This window comes from Megascapheus bottae, chromosome 10 (genome assembly GCF_031878675.1).
Source record: "Megascapheus bottae isolate mThoBot1 chromosome 10, mThoBot2.hap1, whole genome shotgun sequence".
In the NCBI taxonomy this organism is placed as follows: domain Eukaryota; kingdom Metazoa; phylum Chordata; class Mammalia; order Rodentia; family Geomyidae; genus Megascapheus; species Megascapheus bottae.
In genome coordinates, this window is record NC_143518.1 from 6,332,269 (window position 1) to 6,360,160 (window position 27,892).

A 27,892-nucleotide genomic window follows, 5' to 3' on the forward strand; every position below is an offset into this window, starting at 1 on the left:
TCTTGTCTAAACCAAAGGGATTGTATCTGCTCTGGGGGCACAAGACTATGTTTCCATGTGAAGGTATATACTTGCATGTGTATGACAAGATAGACAGATGTTAGCATCAATGTCAGCACATCAAGCTAACCTTGTTTTCCCCATTGTTTTCTAGTTCTTGACACACTTGTGTATTTCATTGCCCTTGCGCTCCTCTGAAGAATGGAAGGGGTTAGGAATGGGAGAGATGATCTCCTAATCACGATTCCCAACTCATCTAGCTAAAAGTCACAAGATTTGAGAACTGGCACATATTTATATCTGGAAGACTTAGAATATGTAAAAGGAAAATCTCTGCACTTGGTACCAAAATGTTTCTTTCTTTTAGTGCATTGAAAAGCTGCAAGCTGAAGTAAAAGCTTCCCAGGAGCAACTTCGAGCCCATGTAAGTATCTTTCTCCTTTCTTTCATCCCATTATTTATATATTTTCCAGCAAGACTTGCTAGATGTTATTGGTGAGGCTTGTTTGCTACATACAAGTCTAAAAATCAGTATTTTTACTGCCTCTCTGTAAATAAAGGTCAGATTTTTGCTGATCTACCCTGATGGCCAATAGAAAAAGATGGTTGGCTGACTTAGTGAGTACATGTGGGCAGAGAGAAGAGACAGTCATGGACAGGTAGAAAGCAGGTCCAGAGCAGAGCTTCTGAGCATCTGATATTAGAAAACTCAACTCAGGGGTTGTCTCCTAAAACAAATCTTGCATTTTCTGTAGAAAACACAAGGGTAAAGCCTGAAAAGTTTCACATCTAAGTGACAATGGCAGCATGGAATGCTAATGCTTGTGGTCTTTGGGCATACTTTGAGCAGTGTATTTTATATATAATCATTTTGTTCCAGTCTTGTGTCTTTAGAGCAAGTGACTATCTAAAGCAGTTTTCTTAATTATCCATTCTTCTGCAAATACTTTTCCCAATAAGAACTTTGAAAAACTCACACTGTAGCCTGTTTGCACAGAAAACAACTAATGAGTATCTTACACTATGTACTCCATTCATTCATTCATTCTATCTCCCCCCTCCTCCCCCCCTTCTCTCGTGCTGACACAGGGGTTTGAACTCAGAATCTCTCATTCTTGCTTCACTTTTTCGATCTACCATTTGAGCCACAGCTCCATCTCTCTGTGTTTGTTTTTTTTTCTGATTGACTGGAGAAAAAGAGTCCCCTGGAGGGTTTTTGTTTTGTTCTGTTTTGTTTTGTTTTGTCCAGGCTAGCTTCAATCTATCCTTGGATCCTAAGTATCTGGGATTACAGGTGTGAGCCACCATGGCTGGCTCTTCACTCCTTTTAATTCAATCATCATAGCCACAACCTAATGATTTAAGAGTTGAGTTTTCAGAGACTTGTTTGCCATCCTCGTAGTTGTCTTCTCTATCTCTACCTTGGCTAATATGGGGTGACTTTGATTAAAGACCAACTTTTGATTAAAGGATCAATCATAATAGCATCAAGTTCCTCAGACATATCTCAGACCTAAGAGGCTATAGTCCAGAGAACATACAAATAGACTACAATATATTTATTTATCTATTTTTTTGGCCAGTCCTGGGCTTGAGCTCAGGGCCTGAGCATTGTCCTTGGACTTTCTCAAGGGCTAGAGCTCTACCACTTGAGCCTCAACACCACTTGAGCCTCAACACCACTTCTGGCTTTTTTCTATGTATGTGGTACCGAGGAATTGAACCTAGGCCTTTGTGTATGCTAGGCAAGCACTCTACCACTAGGCCAAACTCTCAGCCCTAGACTACAATATAATGAATCCTGGAAATGGGCTGACCTGGGTAAAATTTGGGAAAGGCCTCATTTTCACTTAGAGAAAAACTAACCTGGCATACCATTAACAGAGTTTTTAACTCTTTTAATAAATTCAAACTCTTTTGAGCGCTTGCATATTCATTTAACTGATATTGAAAATGCCTTGTACCTGAATTAGTGCCATTTGACATAGTCTAGCAGAAGTATTCCTCACTAGCCCAGAGTTCTGTTGCATGTGACTGTTCTTGGCCTGGTGTTCAGGTAACAGATAATGTCTACAGTCAGAGAAGTCCTGTAGTGGCAGATGGCCTGGAGGAAGGTGTTAACTCAGAATATTTGAAGGAAAGCAGATGTTATCTCCTAGCACCTTTTCAGGATAAACAGATGAAAAACAGAATATCTCTGGTGTTTGAGGGAAATTTCTGCAAGGTTTCCTTCCTCCTTGCCTAGTTTTTCTCGTCTTTTCCTGTCATGGTTACAGACTTATCTGGTCTGGGATTGTCTGACTTCTTTGTGTAAGGGTTTTGAGTTTTTTTATGCGATTTTCTCATATCTCAGTGTTAGTATCTAAGTGCTTTCATCAAGGTTTTGCTCTCATTCATGAATGCAAATAAAAATAGTATTTCCCATAATAGGTATTGAGGGGGAACTGGATTTCTTCTTATATTATGGAAGATACTTTTTATAGGAATACTAAATCAAAATAAAATGAAACAGGATGAACATTATTTATCAAACTGGGGAACAAAACAACAACCCTTTATCTTCACTACATTAGATCATTGGTCATACGCTAAAACTCATGATTTTGCTATTGTAATTTGTTGTCTCTCCTGATTATAGCCTCCGTGTGCATCTGAGATGTCAAATAGTTTCAAAAGTTTCTACTTACAATTTCCTTTTCTCCTAAAAATAGAAGTGGTAAAAGAAAAGAGAACATGTATAATGATTTGAATTGAGGAACTAAAATGTGTCTCAGTGGTAGAGTACTTACCTGATTTGCATGAGATAGCAACTTTTGATTCCTAAAACAAACAAACAAAAAAAGTAGAAAAGATTTGAAGTGCACACAGAAAAACAAACAGAACCAAAAGATGACCCTCACAAGGAGAGTGTGACCTACTTGAGTGTCAGAGAGAAGGGGATTAAGGTATCAAGGTCATGCTAACAATAATGTACATGAGGTTTTCTGAGATAAGGGATTTAATGTTCTTGGGAGATCTTAGAACACTAAAAACTAAGAAAGAAATGGCAGGCCACCCACCCATGGCTCACTTCTGATGTCCTTGCTACTCAGAAAGTAGAGATGAGGAAAATTGCAGTTCAAAGCCAGCCCATGCAAACAGTTCATGAGACTAGAAAAGCTGGACGTGGTAGTATGTAATTGCCATCCCTGTTACAGTAAGAGGCTGAACCAGGAGGATCATGATCCAGACCAGCCCAGATGCAAGAAAAACCCTGTCTCAAATGTTACCAGACCAAGAAGGGGTGGAGGTGTGGCTCAAGTAGTACAGCCCCCCCCCCCCCACCTAGCAATGTGAAGACCTAAGTTCAAGCCTTATTCTATTGAACGAAGCTCAGTGTGCCTGACATACTATATTTTTGACATCAAGGCCCAGGTCATTCAGGGCAGTGCCACTAGTGTGCACGCACTGTGTCAGGTACAGGGCTGGGTGCATGGCAGCTACCCACGTTCTCCCACGACTCCTCCATTCATTCAACAAAGCTTTGTGTCAAGCAGTACATATGACCAAAGCCAAGTCTTAGAAGTTAGAGATCTCAGCTAATATCATTGAATGAAGGCTACAAGAGAGATGGATTAGTAGCATCTGCACTCCAGTGAAGGAATGGCACATGCCTGAGGAGGTAGCTCATCTCCTCAGCTGTGGATGGCATAAACCCACTCTGAACCTTAGTTCAGAGGCTGTCCTTAGTGACTCCCAACACCCCCAATCAGAACCGTCATTGGGGGAGAGCAAAAGCTGACTGATGCTATGGCCAGTGACTAGTTGGACATTGGGAATTTGACCACTTGTCCTACATCATCTCATTTACATATCTGTGACCACCCATCCTCACCTCCAGCCCTTGTAGCGTCCTTCTTCAGGGCTTTGCTTATTGCTCATTGAAAACTCCCTGTCATCCCTGCCAGACATTTCTGGTTCTTAATCCAGAATGGCAAGTTGCCCCTTCCCATCAGCCCAGAAGTCATCTCTCCTTGCCTTGGTGTTTACTCAGAACTTCTCTGTATTCCCCACTGTGGCCCATGCCAAAACAATAGGATGTGGCTGTCTCTTCTGCCAAACCTGAATTCCATGAGAGCTGACATCAAGTCTATGTTTAATGTCTTCCTCCGAATCTATCCTGTCCCTAGTCCAGCTTTCATTGGAATGAATTGTTCAAATACCCAAATAGATGCAAATTTTGTATCCCTGGGAAAATTACTTCAGGGAAGAATTGTGCTTCTTCAACATGCCAGCTCTTTCATCTGAGGCTAGGACTGCCAGATGTAACTCCCAAGGGATGGAAGAGGTTGCCTTCCTGGACTGGAAATGAAAGGAAGAGAAAGAAAATCCAGCTGCGGAAAACCCCTGTGTAGGTGAAGTTAGAAAAATGTGGAAAAGAATCATTGTCTTAACATGACAATTAATAGCCTGGTGTCTGGGCTTGCTCCTATTCATTCATCTGCAGCTCAATAGTTGAATCATTTTATTGCATAATTACGTTGATACCCATGAAATGAAAAAGAGGCACAAGTCTTAACACTTCAGAGTTATCATTTGCCAGTACGTTGAAGATTAAAATCTCAACCTGTTGTCTACTGTGCCTTGTCACAGCTTATGCTGAAAAGAAAAGAGCAACACGAAGTTTAAGGCAGTATCCTCCCCAGGCACTCATGGGAGGCTGGGCTGAGCTACCTGCAGAGTGAAGTTCCCCCCGGCATGGTCATTTCTCCTATTTGGTTACTTTCTGCTGAGAAGCTACACAGAATGACACAAATATTTGTAATGATTTGAAAATAATTGTTCATATTAGACAAACAGAAGACTAAGTATCTTATTATTTTTTTTTTTGCCAGTGCTGGTGCTTGACACTTTTTGCTCAAGGCTAGAGCTCTGCCACTTGAACCACAGTGTCACTTCCAGCTTTTTCTGTATATACGGTACCAAGGAATCAAACCCAGGGCTTTTTGCATGCTAGGCAAGCACTCTAACACTAGACTATGCTCCTGGTCCAAGACTAAGTATTACAAGGAAAATTCCTTTGAGAATTGATGCCTTTAAGTTAGTGCCAGTAGCTCTTGCCTGTAATCCTAGCTAGTCAGGAGGCTGAGATCTGAGGATGGCAGTTCAAAGCTAGCTTAGGCAGGAAAAATGTATGAAGGGAGGGTGGGAGAAAGAAAATGAGGGAAAGTTAATCAATTCTAGATGATTGAATCAATTCCTTGCCTGTTTTTAGCAGGTGGGACACTATTTGAGAGATGTCATAAGATAAAAAGTTAAGAAAATTAAAGTGAAGGAATCTCATCAATGAAATGCATAGCCCGCTTCAGTCCCCCAGGTGACGGCTGTATCTCTGAAGCTAGAAGCTTCTGAGCCTTGGTCCACAGGGATTTTCACAGGCTCAAAAGTAGAGGAACACTGGCCATGAAATTGATTGCTTTTAGTACCCATGGATCTTCCCAAAGAATTAACTTCTTCCTTTCTTTCTCTAAAGAAGCAGTAAACTGCCATTTTACTTTTTAAATCAAGATTCTGTAAGAGCCTCAGCTTAGACCATGTGCAGAGTCTTCCTGCCCCAATTTGGTTTTCCTACATGGGCTGTTTGTTTGGGTTTTCTTTTCTTTTATAAATGACTATAAACAAATTTTTCGGTTATAATATCCAGATTTCCTTTCAATTATTTTTAAGTTCTTCACAATATTGAGGACTTAAAATTCTACTTCTGTTTTTTTGAGTGGTTAATTGGAGATAAGAGTCTCACAGGGACTTATCTGCCTGAGCTGGCTTTGAACCAGGATCCTCAGATATCAGCCTCATATATGCTAGAATTATAGGCGTGACCCACCAGCACTGGCATGCATGGAATTATTCTTGCAGGAAATCTGTACATTTGTCAGGTAAAGCAAAAGGGAATTATAATTGGAAATGATTCCCAGGCATCATGACAAATGAATTTATGCCACCTGGACCTGAGTTCTTCTAGATCTTTCTCTGAATCAGGTTCCTATTGCTTTGAACCACTTAGGAGCTATTCAGAAATGGTCCTTTTCTTTAAGCTGGTTAGAATCAGTTCCAATTGTTTATAACTGAGAATCAGTTCTTTTCAAAAACATTATCATGATTTTCTAAGTGTGTTCTTTGGGTCAGTGGCTTTAGCATCTCCTGGGGCTTGCTTGAAATGCAGGTTTTCAGGCTTCTACATTTGTTTTTTTGCCAGTTGTGGGGCTTGCATTCAGGGCCTGAGCACTGTCCTTTTCTCAAGGCTAGAGCCACAGCCACTTCCAGCATTTTTCTATGTATGTGGTTCAAAGGAATTGAACCCTGGTCTTCATGCATGCTAGGAAAACACTCCACCACTAGGCCAAACTCCCAGCCCCAGGCTTCTATATGTTTGATTCAGAAACTCTGGGGATTATAATCCAACAAAGTGTGGTTTTCAAAGTCCTTTGAGTGATGCTGCTGATGTTGATGCAAGAAGTATCTGGGAATCATGTGCAGTTACTCAGGAACCACTGCCTTTGGCCTGGACCTTCCTCCACACCAGAGCCCTGGCCTGGGCGAGCATCCTGCTGAAATGGCCAGCCTTGCATGCTCCTGCCCCTGGGAACATCTGTAGACCCAATATTTTCTTTAAGTTAACATATATTTGTACTATTGGGAGGGATTATGTCTGAGTAATATTCTGTGATGTGGAATGCCAATACATGTAATCCCCAGCAAAAGAAGCCAAAGGCATAAACTGTAAATAATTAAGGAACTCTCTGCATAATAATTGTAGTATAGCTGATAGTGCATATTTTCAATCCCCAGCAATTTATGATAATGCAGCAGGAAAGCTTATCTAAAGTCCAAAGCCAAGTAAATAACACAGAGGGAAAAGTAAGCTGGAATAGTCATTGTAGTCTGGAAGTTGCTGACTTACATAAAAAGGAAAATAAAGTTCAAGTTATCCAGATCATCCATTTTTTTCCCAGAAGATGAAAATCCAGGTCTTTGTGTAAAGTCTCCTTATTTATAAATGTTGGCAACTCAAAAATGAATGCTTTGTTTAAACTGTAGCAGTCTAAATAGAAATCTTATCATGGATTTTAAATCCAGATTGCCCCATCCACCCATTCTAGAGTTTGGAAAATGTTCTTCACAGAGACCGAGTCTATATGGTGATTGTACATCAAGTAAAGTCAGTTTGGTGTTTTGCTCCTACTTCTGGCACTTCGGTTTATTAGGTGTGGTAATGCTGTTTTAGCCAATCCAGAATTTCAGTGGTTGAACACAGCAGATTATTTTCTTATTTATTCAAATACCAATTGATTATGGGTGCTCTTGTCCAGAGAAACACTGGTACTAGCCATCATTCTGGGACACTGAATATGTAGGATTTAAAGTCACTTTGGAGGTCCCAGCAGGCCATAGAGGAAGAGAGATGATCCTCATAAGTGTCTAGAAGTTTCCAGGGGACCATACCCAAAGGTGGAGTGCTTCTGCTCAAATTTCTAAAACTTGGGTATGAGGACATAGTTATATGCAAGGAATTCTGCTTTATAGTTTATTGTCTATGCATTTTTGAGTTTGAAAAATGGTTATTCTTATTTTTGCTTGGAAGCTTCATTTTCACCACTGCTAAGGAAGGGTATAAATGTGTCTAGTTTATATATTTATTATGATGATTAAAAGTTCATATTTCTCAAAAAATTTAGAGGAATACTTATAATACAGGTATATATATTATATAAATGTGTGCCTAAAACCCAACCAAACAAAACAACAATAAACTAGTGAGCATACTTACTGGTTGTTCAGTGTAAAATTGAACAGCATTCTCTGTGAAAGTGTCTCTGTGAGATATTGTGAAGGTTTGTGTAACATAATCCTCATAGGACTCACTGCTGAAGCACTGAGGGTTAAATGAGATGATACAGACACAGTAGTGTCTTCCAGTAGCTATGCTAACACTTACTAATGGTGACAGTTCTGTCTGGCCACTGCTACCCATTCCTACTCAAACAGTCAGCACTGTTTAGACATCCATCTAAACAGTTGACAAGCATGTATTTTCCAGTACCAGATTCTATGGTAGGAGTGTAAGTCTTAATGATTTCAGTGTTTTCAAAGTAAATTCATGTCCCTGTTGAGCCAAAGCATTTCTTCATGGTTTCTGGGCATGATCAGCTCTGTGTCAGCCAGGGTAGCCATGGAGGAATTAGCTTGGGTGTTTCTGTTCACCTTCACTTAAGCAAGAATTCGCTGATTGCAGTTGGCAGACGCCAATGCCATGGGGAATGGAAAACTACTGCCCAAGAGTTGTGGGAAGGGGAAAGATTGTTTCTGATGCTTCAAGATAATTTTGATCAGATGTCTGCTCTTTCAGCTTTCCCTCTTCACCTTTCCCTTCTCAGGCCCCTGGAGAACATCATTGTACCTGTTAATCTCCAATTCTTACATGACCTCATAAACAAATGTCCCAAGTGGAAATTATGATGACACTTATTCGCAGTGCTCAGTGCTGCAGGGTTATAGCTGACTTTGTTCAAGTTTCTTTGCTATCCCTATTTAGATAGCTGCATCTAGCAACACTCTCACCTCCTTTAGTCAAGAAGCCAGTGCAGAATCAAGGCAGGCAGAGTATACTTCATATTTCCATGAGACTATTTAACCTTCCAAATTTCAGTTCTCAAGACAGGCAGGGCTAATATGGTCCCTACTTCCCTACATTATTCTGTCATGTGTCGGTTTTAGCCTTCCCATATTCTAATTTTCAGTCACGAATTCTAGAATGGATAAACCCACAATCAAAGCTCAGGGAAACCTTGTTGAAGACTTATTTTTTCCATCCCTGGGGATTGAACTCGGGGCCTGGATCTGTCCCTGAGCTGTGCTGTGCTCAAAGCTAGCTCTCTACCATTTGAGCCATAGCACTACTTCCAGATTTTTCTGTTTACGTTATACTGAGGAATTGAACCTAAGGCTTCATGCATGCTAGGCAAGCACTCTACCACTAAGCCACATTCCCAGCATCAAGACTTACTTTTTAACCAATACATTGTGTTAATTTCTCAGAACTCATCCACTAGGTGACTCTCTCCCTGCCAAATAGAGAATGGCTCTAAATCTTAAATGCTCATTTAAGTAACTGTATAACTATATAGATGTTTATCAGTTGAGGTATTTGAAATACAAATCTTTCTATGATTTGTCCAGTCTCAACTTTTTTAAATGCCATGTCTGGAGAGCTGACATCAACCTTATCAGGAGACTTCAGGGAGGAAGCAGGGGTCTGGAACCTTTATAAATGAAGAAATTACCAGAATGCTGGAATCGGTAATAAAAATCAGTGACCATATAAAGTTGAGACAGACGTTTAAATGAGTATGGTTTTTCAAAAGAGGGTAACCATGCAAGAGAGCCAACTCGCTCATATTGTTTAGACATGAGTCAGCGTCTTAACACTAAAGTAATCATTTCACACTTTCTAAACTAAAGAGGATCTGAACTTCTCACAGAAAAGTCACAGTAAGTCTCCAAAATCCCAGGAAGAGACATAGGAATGCAAAACCAAAAGATGGAGATATTCACTGTTCATTCTCCAACGATTTTGGCTGATCCTAACAGGCTGGTTTCATCCTTCAGGGCTTAGTGGGTTGGGCAGCTTTGGGGCCATTAATTGTTATTGTCTGTCCTCATGGAAGAGCTGATTAAGAAGAAGGATTAAGAGAAGAAGCAGGAGGAGGCTCATCTGATCAAAAGAGATTGTGCAGGCCAGGCGTAGGGAAGAATTCGGAGCACATGAAAGATCGTGGGTGCAAGAACAATGTGACCAGTCAGCCTAGAAGTTCAGCAGAGGGGCCAGGCAGAAAGAGAATAGGAGGCCTTTTTCTGGTTGTGGGACTGCTAATGAGAACAGCAGTGAGGTGTTTACCTTAAACATTAAAAATAAGTTATGTCCAGTGGGAGCCCATGGGAATGTCTCTTCCCTCCCTCCAATACTCTTCCCATCCCCAGAGACGGGGCTCAGTGGGTAGCCAAACTGATTAAAGAGCTTCATTACACTTCACCCTTGAAAAGCTGCCATGTTCCTTTAAGACCATTGTCGTGGATATGTGTGTCACAGGATGGAAATCCAGGATCGAAATGGATTTCAGACTGAATAACTGGCATGTTAAATATTTGTTAATATGCAATCTTCAGTGCATTGAGATAACACAAAGCATGGTGGGAAAGAGACTCAGTAACAATGTGGAGGACAATTTTATGACTTTTCCAAAACTAGGTGACCTGAAAAGCCTACTTGGTCTTTCAGCTGAGAGATTTCAGGATATGTATTTAGACTTCAAGTTCACACACAGTAGATTATGCCTGTGATTTCAGCAACTCAGGAGGTGGAAGTCAGGAGGCTGAAGACCAAAGGCCAGCCCAGGCAAAAAGTTCATGAGATCTCATCTCAGTCAACAAAATCTGGTCATGGCGCCAGGTGTCTTATCTTCCTAGCTACACAGGTAATGAAGGAAAGTTTTGAGCCAGGCTGGGGGAGGCATTAATAACCAAAGCAAAAGGAGGTGCAGTTCAAGTTCCTTTCTAGCAGCCCAAGACCCAGAGTTCAAACCCTAGTACTACCAGACTCCACTTGACTCCTGCCCAAAGCCACCTTTTGCTGGTTAGCTTCACGCTAGGCACTTTGAGAACTGACTCAAACAGAACTGTGATGCTACTGGATTTTTCACTGCCCTCTTCTATTCATGACTTAAACTCCTGTCTCCAATGATATTGAAGATAAATAACTGGTGTCAGAATATCTTTAAGTATTGCATTTTTTCTTAAGGAGCTTGAATTTTCATTAGTTTTTAATGGATGGCAACCTATATGTTCTGGGTAATACACAATTCTCTTTACTACTCATGAATAAATATTGTGAAAACAGGAGAGCTTTGTTCTAGCAAAGACTATGTGCAGCCTTAGAAATGAAGAATAGTGGCTGAGATCCTGTGACTTGCACCTATAAACCTAGCTACTCAACAAGCTGAGATCTGGAGAATTGGAGTTTGAAGGCAGCAAAAAGCCAGGATGGATGCATGGCTCAAGTTGTAGAACACCAGGAGGGAGCACAAGTGCCAGGCAACAGCACAGTTACAGGGTTCTGAATTCAAAGGAGAAAGGAAGAAAGGAAAAAGAAAGGAAGGGAAGGGAAGGGAAGGGAAGGGAAGTGGAGGGGAGGGGAGCGGTGGGGAGGGGAGGGAAGAAGGAAGGAAGAGAAAGAAAGGGAGGGGAAGGGAGGAAGGGGAGGGGAGGAAGGGGAGGGGAGGGAAGGGAAGGTAAAGGAAAGGAAAGGAAAGGGAGGGGGAGAATGTGGTCAGATTTCAATCTGCATGCATCACTGCAGATCCATAAATATGTTTTCAGGTCTGTGTGGCAGGTATGCACACTGCGCCTTGTGTAAATCAGCTTTAACATCATTTTATGATTTATTACATATGCACATATTGTAATTTTAGGCAGTTTAACTTCTTCCATTGCTTTTTTCCCCATTCCTTCTACATTTATTGTTCAACAGCTTTTAGTGGAATTCCTTGTGCCATTTACATGCATTAAGACAATATATTCCAGTATTATCACATTCCATCACTCTTTCCCTTTCCCACTCCCTCTCAGCCTCCCACAGTTACAATCCAGCTTTAACATACTTTAGAAAGGATTCATTGACCTGCTTATCATTTTCTGTGTGTCAGCATAAATGGGAACATGATGAAGATGAAGTACCACACCATCAAGTGAAATCATGCTCTCTCTCCTCCCGGATTTCATTCCTGTGTGTGGCTCAAGGACACTCAAGGCCTGTGGCTTGAGGCTAGGTTTAAGCAGTATTCTGTCTGGTACTGGGGTGGCACAGAGGAACCTAATGAGTTTTTCCAGAATATCTATACATTCACAGGATCTTCAATATTACAGAAACAGCCTCCTCTTAAGAGTACCCACATCAGCCAGTTACAAGGCCAGGCGGCAGTAGCTCACACCTGTAATCCTAGCCACTCAAGAAGCTGAGACCTGGGGATGACAGGAAAGTTCATGAGACTCATCTCCAATTAACCACCCAAAATTCAGAAGGAGAACTGTGGCTCCAGTTATAGAGCACCAGTCTATAGCTCAGGGATAGCTTCTTTAGCTAAAGCCCCCATACTGGCATAAAAACCAAATAAAACAACCTCAACAACAACAAAAATAAAAACAGATTGTCCACTAGACTGTAAGGAGCCTTTCAAAAATAAGGCATAAAACAGATTTTTTTCTAAATCATATGTACCTGATCTGGTACTATTAAATATTTAATAGTAAATATATACCATATATAAAGTACAATTCACAGAAGCATCTTTTGCCTCAAGAACTTCCATCCATGACTGATGCTTAGATAATGCTACTAGATAATGTATTTTAAAACTGCTGTTATGTATCTATATATGTTTGAGAAAAGCAAGGGAGTAAGAAGGTTGTTAAGAAATAGAAGCAAACCATGGAAACTAAGAACCTGGTGGAGTTGGCAGAGGAACTGTGATTCAGAGTTAGTGTTCTGGAAAGAGCACCTTAGAAATCCATGCACCAGTGTGTGGATAAATATCACAAAAGGTTCAGGTTGCATTCATGAAACTTCTTAAACTTAAAAGTATTTTTAAAAGTATAAAAAGTATTTGACAAATTATCCTTTTTTTTTTTCTGTGAAGGAGGGTGACGACCATTTTCCAAAGCCCTCAACCCAATCTGCAAATTTGAGACATGTGTATGTACTAAACTCAGAATCAGTGGGCCTCTAAGGCAGAATTCTGTGGTCTTTGTCTTGTTCTCATTTGGCAGAAGCAGAATGGGGTTAATTCAAGGCCGCAGTTAACACCTGGGCTCTGTGGGAAAACGGAAGGCCAGACCTGGGGATGGAAACTGGGCACAAGGGTGGAACCACAGCATGGTTTCCGAGCAGAGCCTCCTGCTGCTCTCTGATGCCAACTGGTAGTTGCAATCCAAAACATGGATACTTCCACTGCCTCAGACCCTCTGCTTCCAAATCGGTCATTTCTCCTGTGAGTGGCATGGGCACAGCAATTCTGCATTCAGACCTGGATGCCTCTGACTGCTCGGAAGGCTTAGTGTGGCACCATAAGCTTGCACTGGCCATGCAGGAGCCAGCAAGTGAATTAGGATCTACTTGGAGAAGAGGAAGTCCCAAAGGTGAGGAAACTCCTAAGCTTAGGGAAAGTGTCCAAAAATGATTAACTGGCCAAAAGAATGGAGAGTTTCCATTGCATATGTCCAGTCCAAATTCAAGCTCCTGAGAATGGCTAATCTAATAAAATCCTAGTGCTCCGAAAACAGAAAATCGAGGCAAGCTCAAATGTAGACTAAGTGTCAGAGCTCGTAATGATCCACCTAGTTTTCCTTAAAAACAAAACTTTTTTTCTCTATCTGCATTTAAATCAGTCAAAATAGCAATAATATGATATTGCTAGTTATTTATCCTGTTACCTTGGTATTTATGAAGCCATGTCATGATGGAATGACATGCCAGGTTTTCTTTTGCACCTATTACTCATACACAACTGGTGGAAGTAGCTGGAGTCACAGTACAGAGCCTTGGAGGCTTTCAACTTCAGTGAGTCTCAGAAATGTCTGAGAAGACTGTTTACAGCAAAGGTAGAAGAGTTTTGCTATGACCTATCAGAGCAATTCAGAGAATCAAACATATCTTGTACAAACACTTGCGCAAAAAATCTTCATAGTGACATTATTTGAAATTTGTGTATTTGTATAGTTCCACCTCCTCCATATGTTGAGGCAGGAAAGTCATTTGAGCTTAGAAGTTGGGATAGCCTGGACAACAATATTGAAGCATGAGGGATGAAGAGAGGGAGGGAGGGAGGGAGGGAGGGAGGGAAGGAAGGAAGATAGGAAGGAAGGAAGGAAGGAAGGAAGGAAGGAAGGAAGGAAGGAAGGAAGGAAGGAAGCAAGCTTGGCTGACTACTGTGACTCTTGCCAGTAATCCCGGATATCTGAGAATTCAGGAGGCAGAGAATAGGAGGATCACAACTCACAACCAGCACAGAGATCCCACTTCAATAAGCAAGCCAAGATAAGATACAGGTTATTGTTTTGTTTCGGTTTGGTTTGGTTTGGTTTGGTGGTCGTGGGGCTTGAACTCTGGGCCTGGACGCTATCCCTGAGCTCTTCAGCTCAAGGCTACTACCCTACTCCTTGAGCCACAGCCCCACTTCCCATTTTCTAGTGGTTAATTGGAGATAAGAGTCTCATGTTTTTTAGTGTCCCGGCTGGCTTTGAACCGTGATCCTCAGATCTCAGCCTCCTGATTAGCTGGGATTACAGGTATGAGCCACTGTGCCCAGCTAGGTACAGGTAATTCTAATGACTGAAAAATAGCAAAAGCAAAAAGGGTTAGGACATGGCTAAAATGGTAAGGCCTGAACTCAAACCCCACTACTGGCAGAAAACAATAAAATTCTAGTTTATGCTACAACACTGATGAAAATTTAAGTCCATCAATTAAGTAGATCATTTATTCATGCTCTCCTGTAGTTCAGGGTAGGTGAGATCTCACTGCTAACTGGTAGGCATTTCTTTATTTTAATGGTGATTACAAGATGGAAATTACACAAGTGTTCTGGAATGATATAATAGTGACAGGTGGAAAACCTTGTAAGTATAATAAAAAAATCATCACATTGCTCATTTAATTTAAAAGTGCATAATATATCTCAGTATAGTAAAAAGAAAAGAAAAACTCCAATAAATTCCTGAATTTTTCCACTGCTATTCTAAATTGCATTAATTCTTTCATTGAGCAGCATCTCAGCAACAGCTAGGCTTTTGCATTGAGTCAATATACTAAAGACCCTTCTAAAAGTTTATCATTTAGTACAATCCTTGCCCTCAGTTGCATTGGCATCCAGTAAGAATCTTTAAAAATAATGAGTCCTGGGCTCTAGCTGAACTTCTAAATCATGATTTCAATGATAAGATTTAAATTGTTTTCCTCTAATCATTTTAATATTTAAGTGACATTTCGAGCTATAGCTAGAGGGAAGAGATGAGCCAAATGTGAGTGATGTACCATACATTATGCTCAGTGGTATGATGGCAGTCGTCAAAAGTTACCATGGGAACTCAGAGGAACCATTCCTAACCCAAGTCAGAGGATGAGGCTGTTCAGGGAAGCCTCCAGCCATATGGAGCTCAAGGTTTATCAATGGAGAGGGATTGTCCAGGGGAAGACAGAGGTAAGAGTGAAATGGACGAAGGACAGGTGAAAGAAAGAACCTGAATGTTAGCCAGAGCAAAGAACTGTGAAGTAGAATTCCAAAAGACATATCATCCATTCCCTAGCTGGGCACAGTCAATGAAGTTTCCCTGGAAACCAGCTTGAGCTCACTGGATAGCGGCTCAGGGTGTTTCCTTGCTCTTTCCTTTCCTTTGAAGACAGGTAACAATAAAGTGCCCTGTAATATGCAATCACCATAAAAGAAAATTTAGCAGTGCTGGCTTTCCTGGTGAGGGTGTTAGCTGCTATGATGAATCCTAGAGTTCATTATTTGTTTCGCAGTTTCAGATGTATCCTTTTCATACCAATCTTATCCACCCCAGAAGTGCCTGAGCTCAAGGTCTCAGGTAAACATACGCTATTTTTCCTAAACTAAGTAACTACTGGAGGCTGGAAGGACACCACATAAGCAAAGACTGGGAAGTTATCCAACAATAAATATCATTATAGAGCTATAGAGGCCTGTTTCTTTCTTATCCCTGAAAGAACTTTAGAAGTTGGCTAGTTACCACCTCATTATTTTAATTGACTGCTTTGTGTTCCTCTTCCTGTACTCTTACTATCTTTATTATCTTTACAATCAATTGACCGGAGACACAAACAGGTGGTTTCCAGGTAGAGTCAACAGTCTGTATTATTTCTGCAAGAATATTTGAGTTTTAGGGAGATTGTCTTTACCCAATGTGGTGAAGCCACTGAGTGATATGATAATATACACTCACTTTTATTGGATCTGTGGTTGCTTCAACCATAAAAATTTAAAAATGTGAACTGGAAGAATCTTACATGCTGGCAAACATAGAAAACCTCAGTGAAAGTCAACATAGGAGTCAGAGCATCCGAGGGCGTCTTTTAAGAGGTCTCTTCTGTTAAATGTATGTGTTGGCTTAGCTCTTATTTGCAGTTTCACATTCCAAGTTATCCATGGCCTGAAAATATTAAATTGAAGATATCAGAAGTAAGCAATTCCTATGTTTAAATTGCACACTGTTCTGAGTGTTATGGTGAACTCTTACCCACTGCCTCACTCCATCCTGCCTGGAATGCAAATCAGTCCTATGTCTAGCATCTTCATGCTGTCATCTGCCTACTAGTCACATAGCCATCCTCTCAGGTAATGGATGATTGCCACTGTGTGGTAGTGCTAACCCCTCTCTAGTAACCTAATGCTATGTCTCATTCCTTATGTCACTCATGTTGCCATGTGGGCCAAGTATAACCTCATGGCATGCAAGGAGGGTAGAGCAGTACAATACAGAACAATGCCATTCACCCAACTTGTAATGTAAGAGGTGTCATAGTTGTTCTATTTTATTGTAAGTTATTTTTGCTTATCTCTTACAGTACCTAATTTACCTATTAAACTTTATCAGAAGTTTCAATCATGCCTAAATGGGAAAAAACATTATATAAGCAGTATATTTATAAATATAAAGCATATTATTTATGTTCAATCTATGTAACTTATATATTATATAGAATTTATATATAAAACATATTTGGGGCCAGGAGTGTAGCCTAGTGGTAGAGTGCTTGCCTAGCATGCACAAAACCCTGGGTTCAATTTTTCTGTACCATATACTCAGAAAAATCTGAAAGTGGTGCTGTGGCTCAAGTGACAGAGCACTAGCCTTGAACAAATGTGTCCAAGGACAGTGCCCAGGCCCTGAGTTCAAGCCCCAGTACTGGCAAATATATATCTCTCTATATAATATGTAATTTATATTTATGTATAAATTATACAAATGCATATACATGGGAGACTTGGGACAAGACTCTGTGGACAAGTGCTGGTTATTGCATATTATATGTGTATAAATATATATATATATATGCAATACATATGTGTATCTATATTCACATGGATGTTTATTCTTGCCTTGTTTTTTTGTGGTGATATTTTTATGTATTATCAGTGGTGAATTTTATGTATTATCAGTGCTGATTATCTCAGGTTAGTGAAAGTTGCTAGTGATCCATGCAGTCTTCAAGAATTCACTTTGGCTTTCACTCTTTTACTATGTGGACTCAAGCCTGGTAATGCCAGTGTTTGCTAGCCTGGGTCAAATAAGCAGATTCCAGTATCACCAACAGGTATTAATCACACAACAAAATGATGCATTTCCTTGAGGTACTGCAAGTGCCTTTTTCATCTGCAGCCTATCAAGGTAATTCATTTTAGATTCTTCACTATTTTTCAAAATTTATTTTCTTTTTTCTAAATTTTTATTGTCGGGGTAATTGTATAGGGGGTTATAGTTACATTTGCCAGGTAGTAGGTGCATTACTTCTCACACATTGATACCCCTCCTCAGGTTTTTGTCCCCATTTCCCTTCCTCTACCCCCTCCCAATCATCTTGTTTTCCCCCCTTCCCTTTCCTATTTCAAATAGACAAACATATATACAATATGCCAGGTAACAAAGTCAGCTACAGTAACAATATGACATTAACTGTAAGTCTTGCCTTGTTTTGCTTCCATAATCGCCTTAAAATAATTTACAGGAAGATTCAACAGCCATTTCAATGCTAGAGGACTGTTGGACTTAGAATAGGCAGCATACTAAAGCTCCTGTGCCCAGCACAGATGAATAGTCCATTGTCCATTCAGTACTTGGGCTTAGACAGCCATTTCCATTCTCTCAACCATCTTCATCCATATTTGCTTGTTCAGAGTTCAGTGTTTCCAAGCAGATACACACACAAACACATTCATGTAATATTTTACTTTACATCTATATAATCTTTAACTTGTGTTATTTTCATATATTTCCATTGTGAGCAGATAATGCTGACTTTTGTAAGAAGAGATGAATGAAGCTAATTTTTCATATACACCTACAATATTTTATTCACATGACATTTCTAAATACTTTATCTTCAAAACCATTTTGCTCAGAGTTGGCTCTGCAATTCCAAAAATATAACAAAGCAGGATTAGTCTTAAAAGTTAATAACATACAAGCATATGAATTTAAAAATATTTTCCCTTGTTCTGTCAGTCCTTATGTTAGTAATCTGCAATTTTTATAGTTTTTAACAGAAAAAAACTACCTAAGTACATGTGTTTCTTTTTGGTTGCTTTTACTAAAAACTATGATTTTTCTACTTGTATCACTTTCCAAAAATATATTACCACATTTTCCTCTTTCAATTACTCAGAAACATATTTATAACTTTATTTACAAATCATAAACAAGTGGTTTATATAAAGGATAAACCATAAATATTAAACAAATATACTTTAAAACTGAAAAAGGTCTCAAGTTTTAGGCATGGTTTCTCATCTTCCCACATCCTCTGGTCCCCATCTGATTATTTCATATTTAATTATCCTTTTGTATCTTTCTATCTCCACAACATATATGCGGTATACATGTACACACACATAATGTCAGGAAATCAAATAGCTCAGAGTAATGTTGAGTGATTAAGTGACTAAGGGCTAGTGATGACTTCATAAATGTTTAGAATTCAGCTTATGATGGGAGAGAGAAGTCCGAATGTTCAAATAGTTTCTTCCATCCTGGATCACTTAACCTTACCAGTGTTAGATGAAATGGATCCCAACAAGTAGTTTTGCTAATCAGCCTGTGTTAGTTCCAAGCTGCCAAGGAGAGAGGCTATGTTGCCAACAGTGACAAATGTGGAGACTCCATGGAGTGAACAGGGTTGGGGGGAAATTCAGCAGGAGGCCAGCTTCCAGTTCAGGAAATCAAGAAAGTCTTCCCAGCCCGCTGCCTTGATCCAACTTTGGTAGAAACTTGGAGAACCCATGTTTCTAAGATTCTCTAAGTTCTGGGGGAATAATGCCTGCCTGAAGCCCTGAAGATGAAGAGCTACTGACTGTGACTAAAATAAACCCCAGTCAGGTGTGAAGTTCTCATTTAACTTAACTGTGAAGATAACAGAACATCTCATAGTTCTAGGGGCGACCTTGATTTGGAAAAGGTAAAACAAGGGACAGTAAAGGAAAAATCTATTAAAAGTTAGAATTTGGAGATGAGTCAACATCTTTTAAACTGATATTTTCTTAGGCCACAGAACTTTTTAAAATCAAATTTCCTGATTCTTTTCCTCCCTAAGCAATAGGAACGTCCTGTGGAGACTCCAGAGACAGCACACAAGGATTATAAGGATTCTGCTTAAGAAAACCCTGAAAATGGCATCCTCTTGGGTTTGCCTGTCTATCCCCTTAAACTCTAAGATGGCTGTGGGTCCAAAGAGATTGAGCACATTTGAAAAGGGCTGAAGAATTTCCTTAGGGCTGGAATTGTACCCTAGTGGTAAAGTGCTTGTCTAGCATGCATGAAGCTGTGGGTTCAATGTCTCCTCAGTATCATATACACAGAAAAAGCTGGAAGTGTTGCTGTGGCTAAAGCAGTAGAGCACTATCCTTGAAAAAAAAAAACTCACAGAGACTGCTCAGGCCCTGAGTTTAAGACCCAGGACTGGCAAATAATTCTTAAAGCTGTATGCATTAATTTGTCAATACTTTGCTTAACTTCTCTGATAGCTATGGGATGTCTATGGTGGGCTACAGGAGCAAGAACATACACAGAACTTCTGCCCTTGTGCAACTTACACTTTGGTGGGGTAAAAAAAGACAATAAGCAAATAAACTTGCATATATATACACACATATACATATATACACAGAGATAGACAGACAGACAGACAGATAGATAACATCACATAGTGAACGGGGCTACAAAGTAAAAAAGAGTAGGAAATAGGCTGGAGGTTTTAGACAAAGGCAAAATGCTTATTACTATTATTATTAGGTCTATTGTTGGGCTTGAACTCACAGCCTGGACACTGAGCTTTTTGCTCAAGGCTAGCAGTCTACCACTTGAACTACAGCTCCTCTTGTAGTTTTTTTCTGGTTAATTGGAGATGAGTCTCCAGGACCTTCCTGCCTGGGCTTGAACTGTGATTCTCAGATCTCAGCCTCCTGAGTCGCTAGGTTTACCAGCCTGAGCCACCAGAGCCCAGTCAGAGGCTTTTTTGTAAGAGTAATTAGGAAAACCCCACTGGGAAGCTCATTTCTTGGTATGCAGAGAGCTCTGGACACATCCTCTAGCAGCTCCAGGAAGGACGGAGGCCAGAAGCTTGCAGTCAAAGTGCAGTTCTCTACAGGTGAAGACTTCCGAAGCACAGCAGATAAAATGACCCTTCAGCAGGAGATACTACATCCAAGCTGTACCAAAACTCATATGGCCCCTGGGGCAAGGGAATAAAGCTGCCTTTAGGGTTAGACTATGCCTGTGTAAGAGTAGATAGTCCTTTTGATGCCAGGAATTGAACCATTGTCTTCTCAAGGCTCCTCAAACAGTGACCTATATCCAACAGCGTTCCAGACCATGATCCAAGGACAATAACTGTACCTATCAGCTCCCATTTGTTGAGAGTGGTCAGACAAACCTGGCCCTTCGCTGAGGTGTCTTTCGGGGTGCTTTGTTGACTTGTCCAAATGCTTACTAACAACAGTCTGGTGACAGTAATCTCCTTGTACAGGTGTCTCTCCCACACTCGGTGTGGGTAAAGTCCATCATTTCAAGTCTGTGGGCACAGCTGATGTTGACAGAGCCTGAGGCTGTTGATACTCATGTCTCTCTCCTCTGCCATCTGCTTTGTCTATGATCTGAAAGAACACTTCTGCTTTTGATTACTGAATGCCAGGTTAATCCGTTTGCCCTTGGGATGATATTGAAGTCTCTTACGCCGCATTATTGATCATCACATTTTAATAAGTCCTTGCCGATTCTTCTCTTTACTCCACTGATTTTTTTTTTTGGCTGAAGGTTATTTTTACTAGTGAGCTGCCTTTTCTTCTCCATATAGGCAAAACACTGGTAAGCTGGAGGGTAATTTTCTCCTATGCAAGCAAATGCGTTGGTATTTTCAAGTGTTGGAGTCACTACCTTACTTCTAAAAAGTCATTGAAAACTTACCTGATTGTCATCCTTATAAAAAGAGTTCTCCCTCCCCCAATACCACCATCAGACACTGGTGGCTCACACCCATCAACTGAGCTTCCCGGGAAACTGCGATCTGAGATCACCACTCAAATCCCAGCCAGGGCAGGAAAATTCATGAGAGTCTTAGATCCAATTAACCACCATAAAGCTGGAAGTGGAACTGAGGCTTAAAGTGATAAAGTGCTTGCCTTGAGCAAAAAGAGGTCAGGGACACAGCCCAGGCCCTGAGTTCAAGCCTCATGATGAATTAAAAAAAAAAAAAAAGATGTATTCCCATTGTGACCTTATAAATCCTTTTATGTTCCAACAAAGTCATAAGATACTCCCTGTTACCTCTCTAGGACCATGATTCCTAATTTTATTAAAATGGATGAAAGGCTTTTTGTTCCAACTGTGCTCAGATACAAAAGAGTCATTATTGATTTGACCTTAAGTTACCACCTGACCAATGTCCCCCCTGTAATAGAAATCATGCCACCCAGTCCTTGGGTTGTCACCCAGTACTTCAGGCCAGCCAGGATGCCAATAGCTATGTGTAGACCTCAGTCGTACAGCTGCTCTGGAAAGAAACATGAGCAAACTGAAGGAAGGACTAAACGCCTTCATTCTTGCCCCTCACCCTTCAGGAAATGATAGTTAAATGCCTAAAAGAACCCGTCTTCAAGGACATAACCAAGGTTAAAAGACTTGCTTTTACCTAAGACAAAAAAAAAAGAAAAGAAAGAAATTGCAGCTGTGCTTTTCCTTGAAACATTAGCAATCATATCAACTTCTTTCCCAGCCAACAGAAAGGAAAGAGAAATGATAGAGGGAATAATATAACCTTTAGTTGTGATTGAGAAAGGTACCGGAATTACTCAATGTCCCATGAAATTCATTTGAATGGTTCCTGCTGAAATGTGCCAGCTGGAGGAAATATTATTTATAAAAGCAACAAGCAATGTTCAGCAAGGAAACAGGATGGTTGAAATAATGTGGAAAAAAAATTATTTAAAACTCCCATCCTTAAATCTCTCCTCCTGAAGGGCTCATATAATTCAACAGGTTTTGTTTGAATGTTTTCAAAACACTGCAAATCTTTTACTTAATGGAGCTTTTCCTTTTCATGTGGAATTTCACAGAACGAAGAACAAAAATGCAGCTGTGCGGATGTGGGAGATTATTCAGTGCAGACCTTGCCTTGCTAATTAAGATGAAGAGAGAGTCTAGTGAAAAACTCATTGCAGCCTGGCATGGGTAGCTCACACCTGTAATTCTAACTACCCAAGAGACAGAGACCTGATGAGCAGGAAGCCACAGGGCTGCTATTTTCACTACCTGCTTGGATTAATGTGGTGATATGGCTGCCTAAATCTTTTCCAGTCCCCCCACAAAATCTTGTTTCAAAAGAATCAAAACTTTTCATGAGCAACTTTTTCATATGGGAGTGGAAAAATTTGATTCTTGTTCAAATCCATGACAATCTAGACACCCAGATGGGCAAACCATAGCAGGACTGTCAGGCTCTGGGAATAGCTTCCTATGTCCTCAGAAAAGGAAAATGAGATATTTTCTGCAAGCGTTTTCATGGAGAGTCTTGTGGAAGATTGACTAGGAATAGATGACTTGGAAAGTCATTGAAAACATTCACCAATATCTTTACCTATTAAAACCCACCCCCAAGTTGTAGTTAATATGCACCAAGGCACCCACAAACAACATCAGAGAAACAACTCAAAGACATGGGTCAGAAAAGAAGTCATATTGGTTGGAAGTCACATTCATGGCACCAGTGGCTCATGCCTTTAATCCTACCTACTCTGGAGGCTGAAATCTGATGATCATCGTTCAAAGCCAGCCTGGGCATGAAAGTCTGTGAGACGTTTAGCTTCAATTAACCACCAGAAAACCTGGAAGTGGCGCTGTGGTTCAAGTGGTAGAGCTCTCACCTTGAGACACCCAAGATCAGTGCTCAAGTCCTGAATTCAAGCTCCAGGACTGGCAAAATTAAAAGTCTCTTTTACTGAAGAACAGAATAAAGAACATACTTCATATTTCTTTAACTTTAATTTTCTGATGTCTTTGTGACAACTTTAGAAGAGAAATTTAAAAAACTGAAGCATACCTGTAATCCCAGAACTTGAGAAGCTGAAATAGATTGTGAGTTCCAGGCCAGCGTGGAGTACATAAACCAGACTATATCTCAAAAAAAAAAAAAGGAAGTAGCTAACCAAACCAAAAGCATATTTTATTTCTATGCTTTTTTATTTCAATTTTTTATTAAATAATTTATTAACGTTGATTTTTACATCATATTTTAAATGACAAGTTTAACAAACAAGTGTTCAAGGAGGGAATCTCTATTTACAATCACTGGGACTTAGTATTTAGAACTTAATCAAAATTACGCTAAGGGTTTGTATGTCACAGAAACATATTAATTTATGAAATAAAACATTATGTCTATAGAGTCATAGGTTTTTATGTCTACATAGGTATGTTTATATTTCCATTACCATGTCCATAGCTTTGGGTATGCAGTTATTGAGTCCTTGCTCTTGTAGTCTTTGGATTTAATAGCCACATATTAAGGATACCATGTGCCTTTTGTTCCTTAGGTCTTGACTTGTCTCACTCAACATGATTTGCTCTAGATTCTTCCACTTCCCTGCGAATGCCATTATTTTATCTTGTCTGTTGGCTATGTAGAATTCCATTGTGTATATATACCATGTTTTCTGTATCCATTCATCTGCAGTAGGGCATCTGGATTGTTTCCATTGCCTGGCTATTGTGAATAGTGCAGAGATGAACATAGCTGAGCAGGTGTCCTTATAATATCCTGGGTAATGATGTTCAGGGTAGATGCCCAGAAGAGGTATGGCGGGATAGTAGGGAAGGTCTATTTTCAGTTCTTTAAGAAACCTCCACACTGCTTTCCAGAGTGGCTGAACTAGCTTACAATCCCACCAGCAGTGTAGTAGGGTTCCTTTTTCTCCACAACCCCACCAGCAACTGTCATTGTCTGATTTCAAAATCTTGGCCATTCTTGTTGGGGTAAGGTGGTATCTTAGGGTTGTTTTTATTTGCATTTCCTTTATGACCATAGATGATGAACATTTTCTCATATGCTTTTCTGCCATTTTAGTCTCTTCTTCTGATAAGTCTCTCTTTCATTCCCTTGCCCATTTAGTGAATGGTTTATTGGGTTTTCGGGGGATTCGTTTCTTGAGTTCCCTGTAGATACTGGCTATTAAGCATTTGTCAGATGTATTGTTGGTGAATATCTTTTCCCAGTTGGTTGGCTGTCTCTCTACTTTTGCAACTATGTTTTTATCTGTACAGAAACTTTTTATTTTTAGATAGTCCCATTTATCGAGTCTCTCTCCAATCTGTTGTGACCCTGGGATTCTGTTCAGGAATCTTTTGCCTGTGCCTACGAGCTCCAGTGTCTCTCCTACTTTATCATGTAGCAGCTTCACGGTTTCCGATCTGACGTTGAGGTCTTTGATCCACTTTGAGTTAATGCTTGTGCATGGCGAAAGGCTAGGGTCAATTTTTAGTTTTCTGCATGTGGCTGCCCAGTTTTGCCAGCACCAATAATTGAATAGACTGTGTTTGTTCCATTGTATATCTTTGGCTTCTTTGTCAAATACAAGTTGCGTATAGGTATGTGGTTCTATTTCTGGGTCTTCTATTCCACTGATCTTCTGGTCTGTTTTTGTGCCAATACAAAGCAGTTTTTGTTATTATGGCTCTATAGTAGAGTTTGAAGTCTGGTATTGTAATACCACCAGCATTGCTCTTTTTGCCTAGAATTGTTTTGGCTACTCTAGGTCTTTTCTTGTTCGATATGAATCTTTGGATTATATCTTCTATTTCTGTAAAGAATGTCTTTGGGATTTTGATGGGGATTGCATTGAATTTGTATATCAATTTTGGCAGTATAGCCATTTTCATTATGTTGGTTCTCTCTAGCCATGAGCATGGGATGTCTTTCCATTTCCTAGTGTCCTCTTTAATTTCTTTCATTAGGCTTTTATAGTTTTCATTGAATAATTCCTTTACGTCTTTGGTTAAGTATATTCCTAAGTATTTTATTCTTTTGGAGGCTATTGCGAATGGGATCATTCTTGATTTGGCCTTCTGTTTGTGTATTGTTAGTGTACAAGAAGGCTACTGACTTCTGAAGGTTGATTTTGTATCCTGCCACTTTGCTAAAGTGGTTTATTAATTCTAGAAGTTTGGGAGTGGAGTTTGTTGGGTCAGTCAAGTAGAGAATTATGTCATCTGTGAATAGGGATAGTTTAATTTCTTCTTTCCCTATGTGGATCCCTTTGATGTCCTTTTCTTGCCTTATTGCTCTGGCTAAGGGTTCCAGCACTATATTGAAGAGAAGTGGAGAGAGTGGGCATCCCTGTCTAGTTCCTGATTTTAAGGTGTATGGTTCCAGTCTTTCACCATTTAGTATAATACTGGCTGTAGGTTTTTCATATATGGCTTTCACTATTTTGAGGAATGTACCTCTTATTCCTATTTTTTCCTAGTGCTTTCAACATGAATGGATGTTGTATTTTGTCAAATGCCTTCTCCACGTCCAGAGAAAAAAATATGGAACGCTTCATGAATTTGCGTGCCATCCTTGCGCAGGGGCCATGCTAATCTGTGTATCGTTCCAATTTTAGTATATGTGCTGCTGAAGCGAGCACTTTATTTAGATTTTTTATTGTAATTAATAGAAAGGTTACATTATATTCACCAGATACTTCACAAACATTGATACCCTTTCTCATGACATGGTCCCCATTTCCCTTCCCCCCCCCCGCTCATCTTGATTTCCTCCCTTCCTTATTAAAATATATACATAATATTAAGACCCTTATACTGATTTTCAAATATGAAAAAAATCAATGTGGTATCAGTTAATACATTTGTGACTAGTTGCCTACCACTCACGCTTATTGGATAATTCTGGCTTCTACTTACAAGGAAAAACATGGCTTACTTCCCTTAATAATTTGTTACCAGTCTATGCTGCTGTCAGAAAGAACAACATCACCCCATTTATAAGGAAATGGAAAGACTTAGAAAAAAATCATATTAAGTGCAGTAAGCCAGACTCAAAGGAACATATGCTCAATGGTTTCCCTCATTTGTCATAATCAGTAGAAACCTTGGGCTCTCCTAGCAGAGTTTTACAATAGAACAAAACCTAGAGACATAAGGCCATATAGAAAGATGCTAAATGAAAGGACCTCCAGGATATAGACACAAAGGCCATATAACAAGTGATTGGTGTCCTTAATGTTCTATGTTATCTTTCATCTCTTTTGCTGTCCCTTCGTTATCTCATATTGTTACAGTATTTCACCTATTTATCTGATATATTGTGTATATGCGTATTTGGTTATTTGAAGTTGATTAGGGAAGGGAGGAAAATAAGATGAGGGGTGGGGGTACGGGGAGGGAAATGGGGACCAAGACATGAGAAAGGGTATCAATGTATGTGAAGTAATGCACCTTCTATCTGGTGAATATAATGTAACCCTTCTATTAATTACAATAAAAATATATGAAAAAAAAGAAAACAGCGTCCGGTTTCTGGCCAAGACAGAATGGGAGACATAGATAGGGAAAGGGGAAGAGGGGAAGGCTAGGGGCTTAAGATGATGACTTTTTTTTTCTTTTGCTGTTGTTGTTGTAGTCCTGGGGCTATTCAGGGTGAGCATGCTGAATCTGAAAATCCTAATCTTAAATTTTTGTTTCTTATAGTCCTGGGGCTTAAACTCAGGGCCTGAGCACTGTCCTTGAACTGCTTCTGCTCAAGGCTAGCACTCTACCACTTGAGCCATAGCACCACTTCTAGCTTTTTCTGTTTATGTAGTATCTGAAGAATCGAGCCCATGGCTTCATGCATGCTAGCCAAGCACTCTACCTTTATTCCCAGCCCTGAAACTTTTAAAAGAATAAAAGGAACATGGGAATTTCCACACCAATGAAAAATAATAATAATTTGTTACTAAGCATTTCCATTTCCTCACAAATGGTACAATAGCATTCTGTATAATAGATAAATAAAATTTATTGTGTGTGTATATATATAAATCAATGTGGAAATATTAAGTAAACTATTATTACTGTTGTGGATTAATTTTTATCATGGCTGATAGGTTTTTCTTGGGCCAGGGGTGATAGAGACAAATAGGGCTGGGCAGGCTCTCTAATGTAAGAAATTCCTCAAAGCCAGAACAATTCCCAAATAACCCCTTTCAGAATTCCAACTTGTGCTTCATTTCTTCTAGAAGGAAGATAAAAGCAAAAATGAGTACAAGATTCTGTGCAGGCACCACACACTCACTTGGTCTGTCAAGGTGTTTGATGTGAAAGCCACCTCAGAGTGCAGATATCATGCATTCTCATTGGAGCTCTTCTTCATGGGTTCACATATTAGATCCATGCAGTCCTTTGGAAATGAACCTTTGAAAGCAAAAAGTGCTAACAAGTTTAGAAAACCAGTTTATTTTTTCTTAACACTCCTATGGTAAATGATTAGCCAAAAGTCTTAGAGTAGTCTGACATTTTAAAGATCTTTTGATTTAGATTG

At 39.8% G+C, this 27,892-nt stretch overlaps 1 protein-coding gene and 1 non-coding gene across 2 annotated transcripts in view; one reads left to right on the forward strand and one right to left on the reverse strand.

Annotated features, from left to right (window-relative positions):
• The window catches only part of Ccdc192 (coiled-coil domain containing 192), a 63,854-nt gene extending 51,036 nt beyond the window's left edge, over positions 1-12,818 (forward strand). The window contains exons 5-6 of the mRNA XM_090339990.1: positions 368-424; positions 12,729-12,818. Coding sequence (XP_090196116.1) covers positions 368-424; positions 12,729-12,818 — 147 coding nt within the window. The remainder of the gene's footprint in view (positions 1-367; positions 425-12,728) is intronic.
• Positions 12,819-25,893: 13,075 nt separating this feature from the next.
• LOC150057357 (U6 spliceosomal RNA) lies at positions 25,894-25,997 on the reverse strand. The gene has a single exon (XR_016536939.1). It is a non-coding gene; the product is annotated as a U6 spliceosomal RNA (small nuclear RNA).
• Between the last annotated feature and the right edge of the window lie 1,895 nt (positions 25,998-27,892).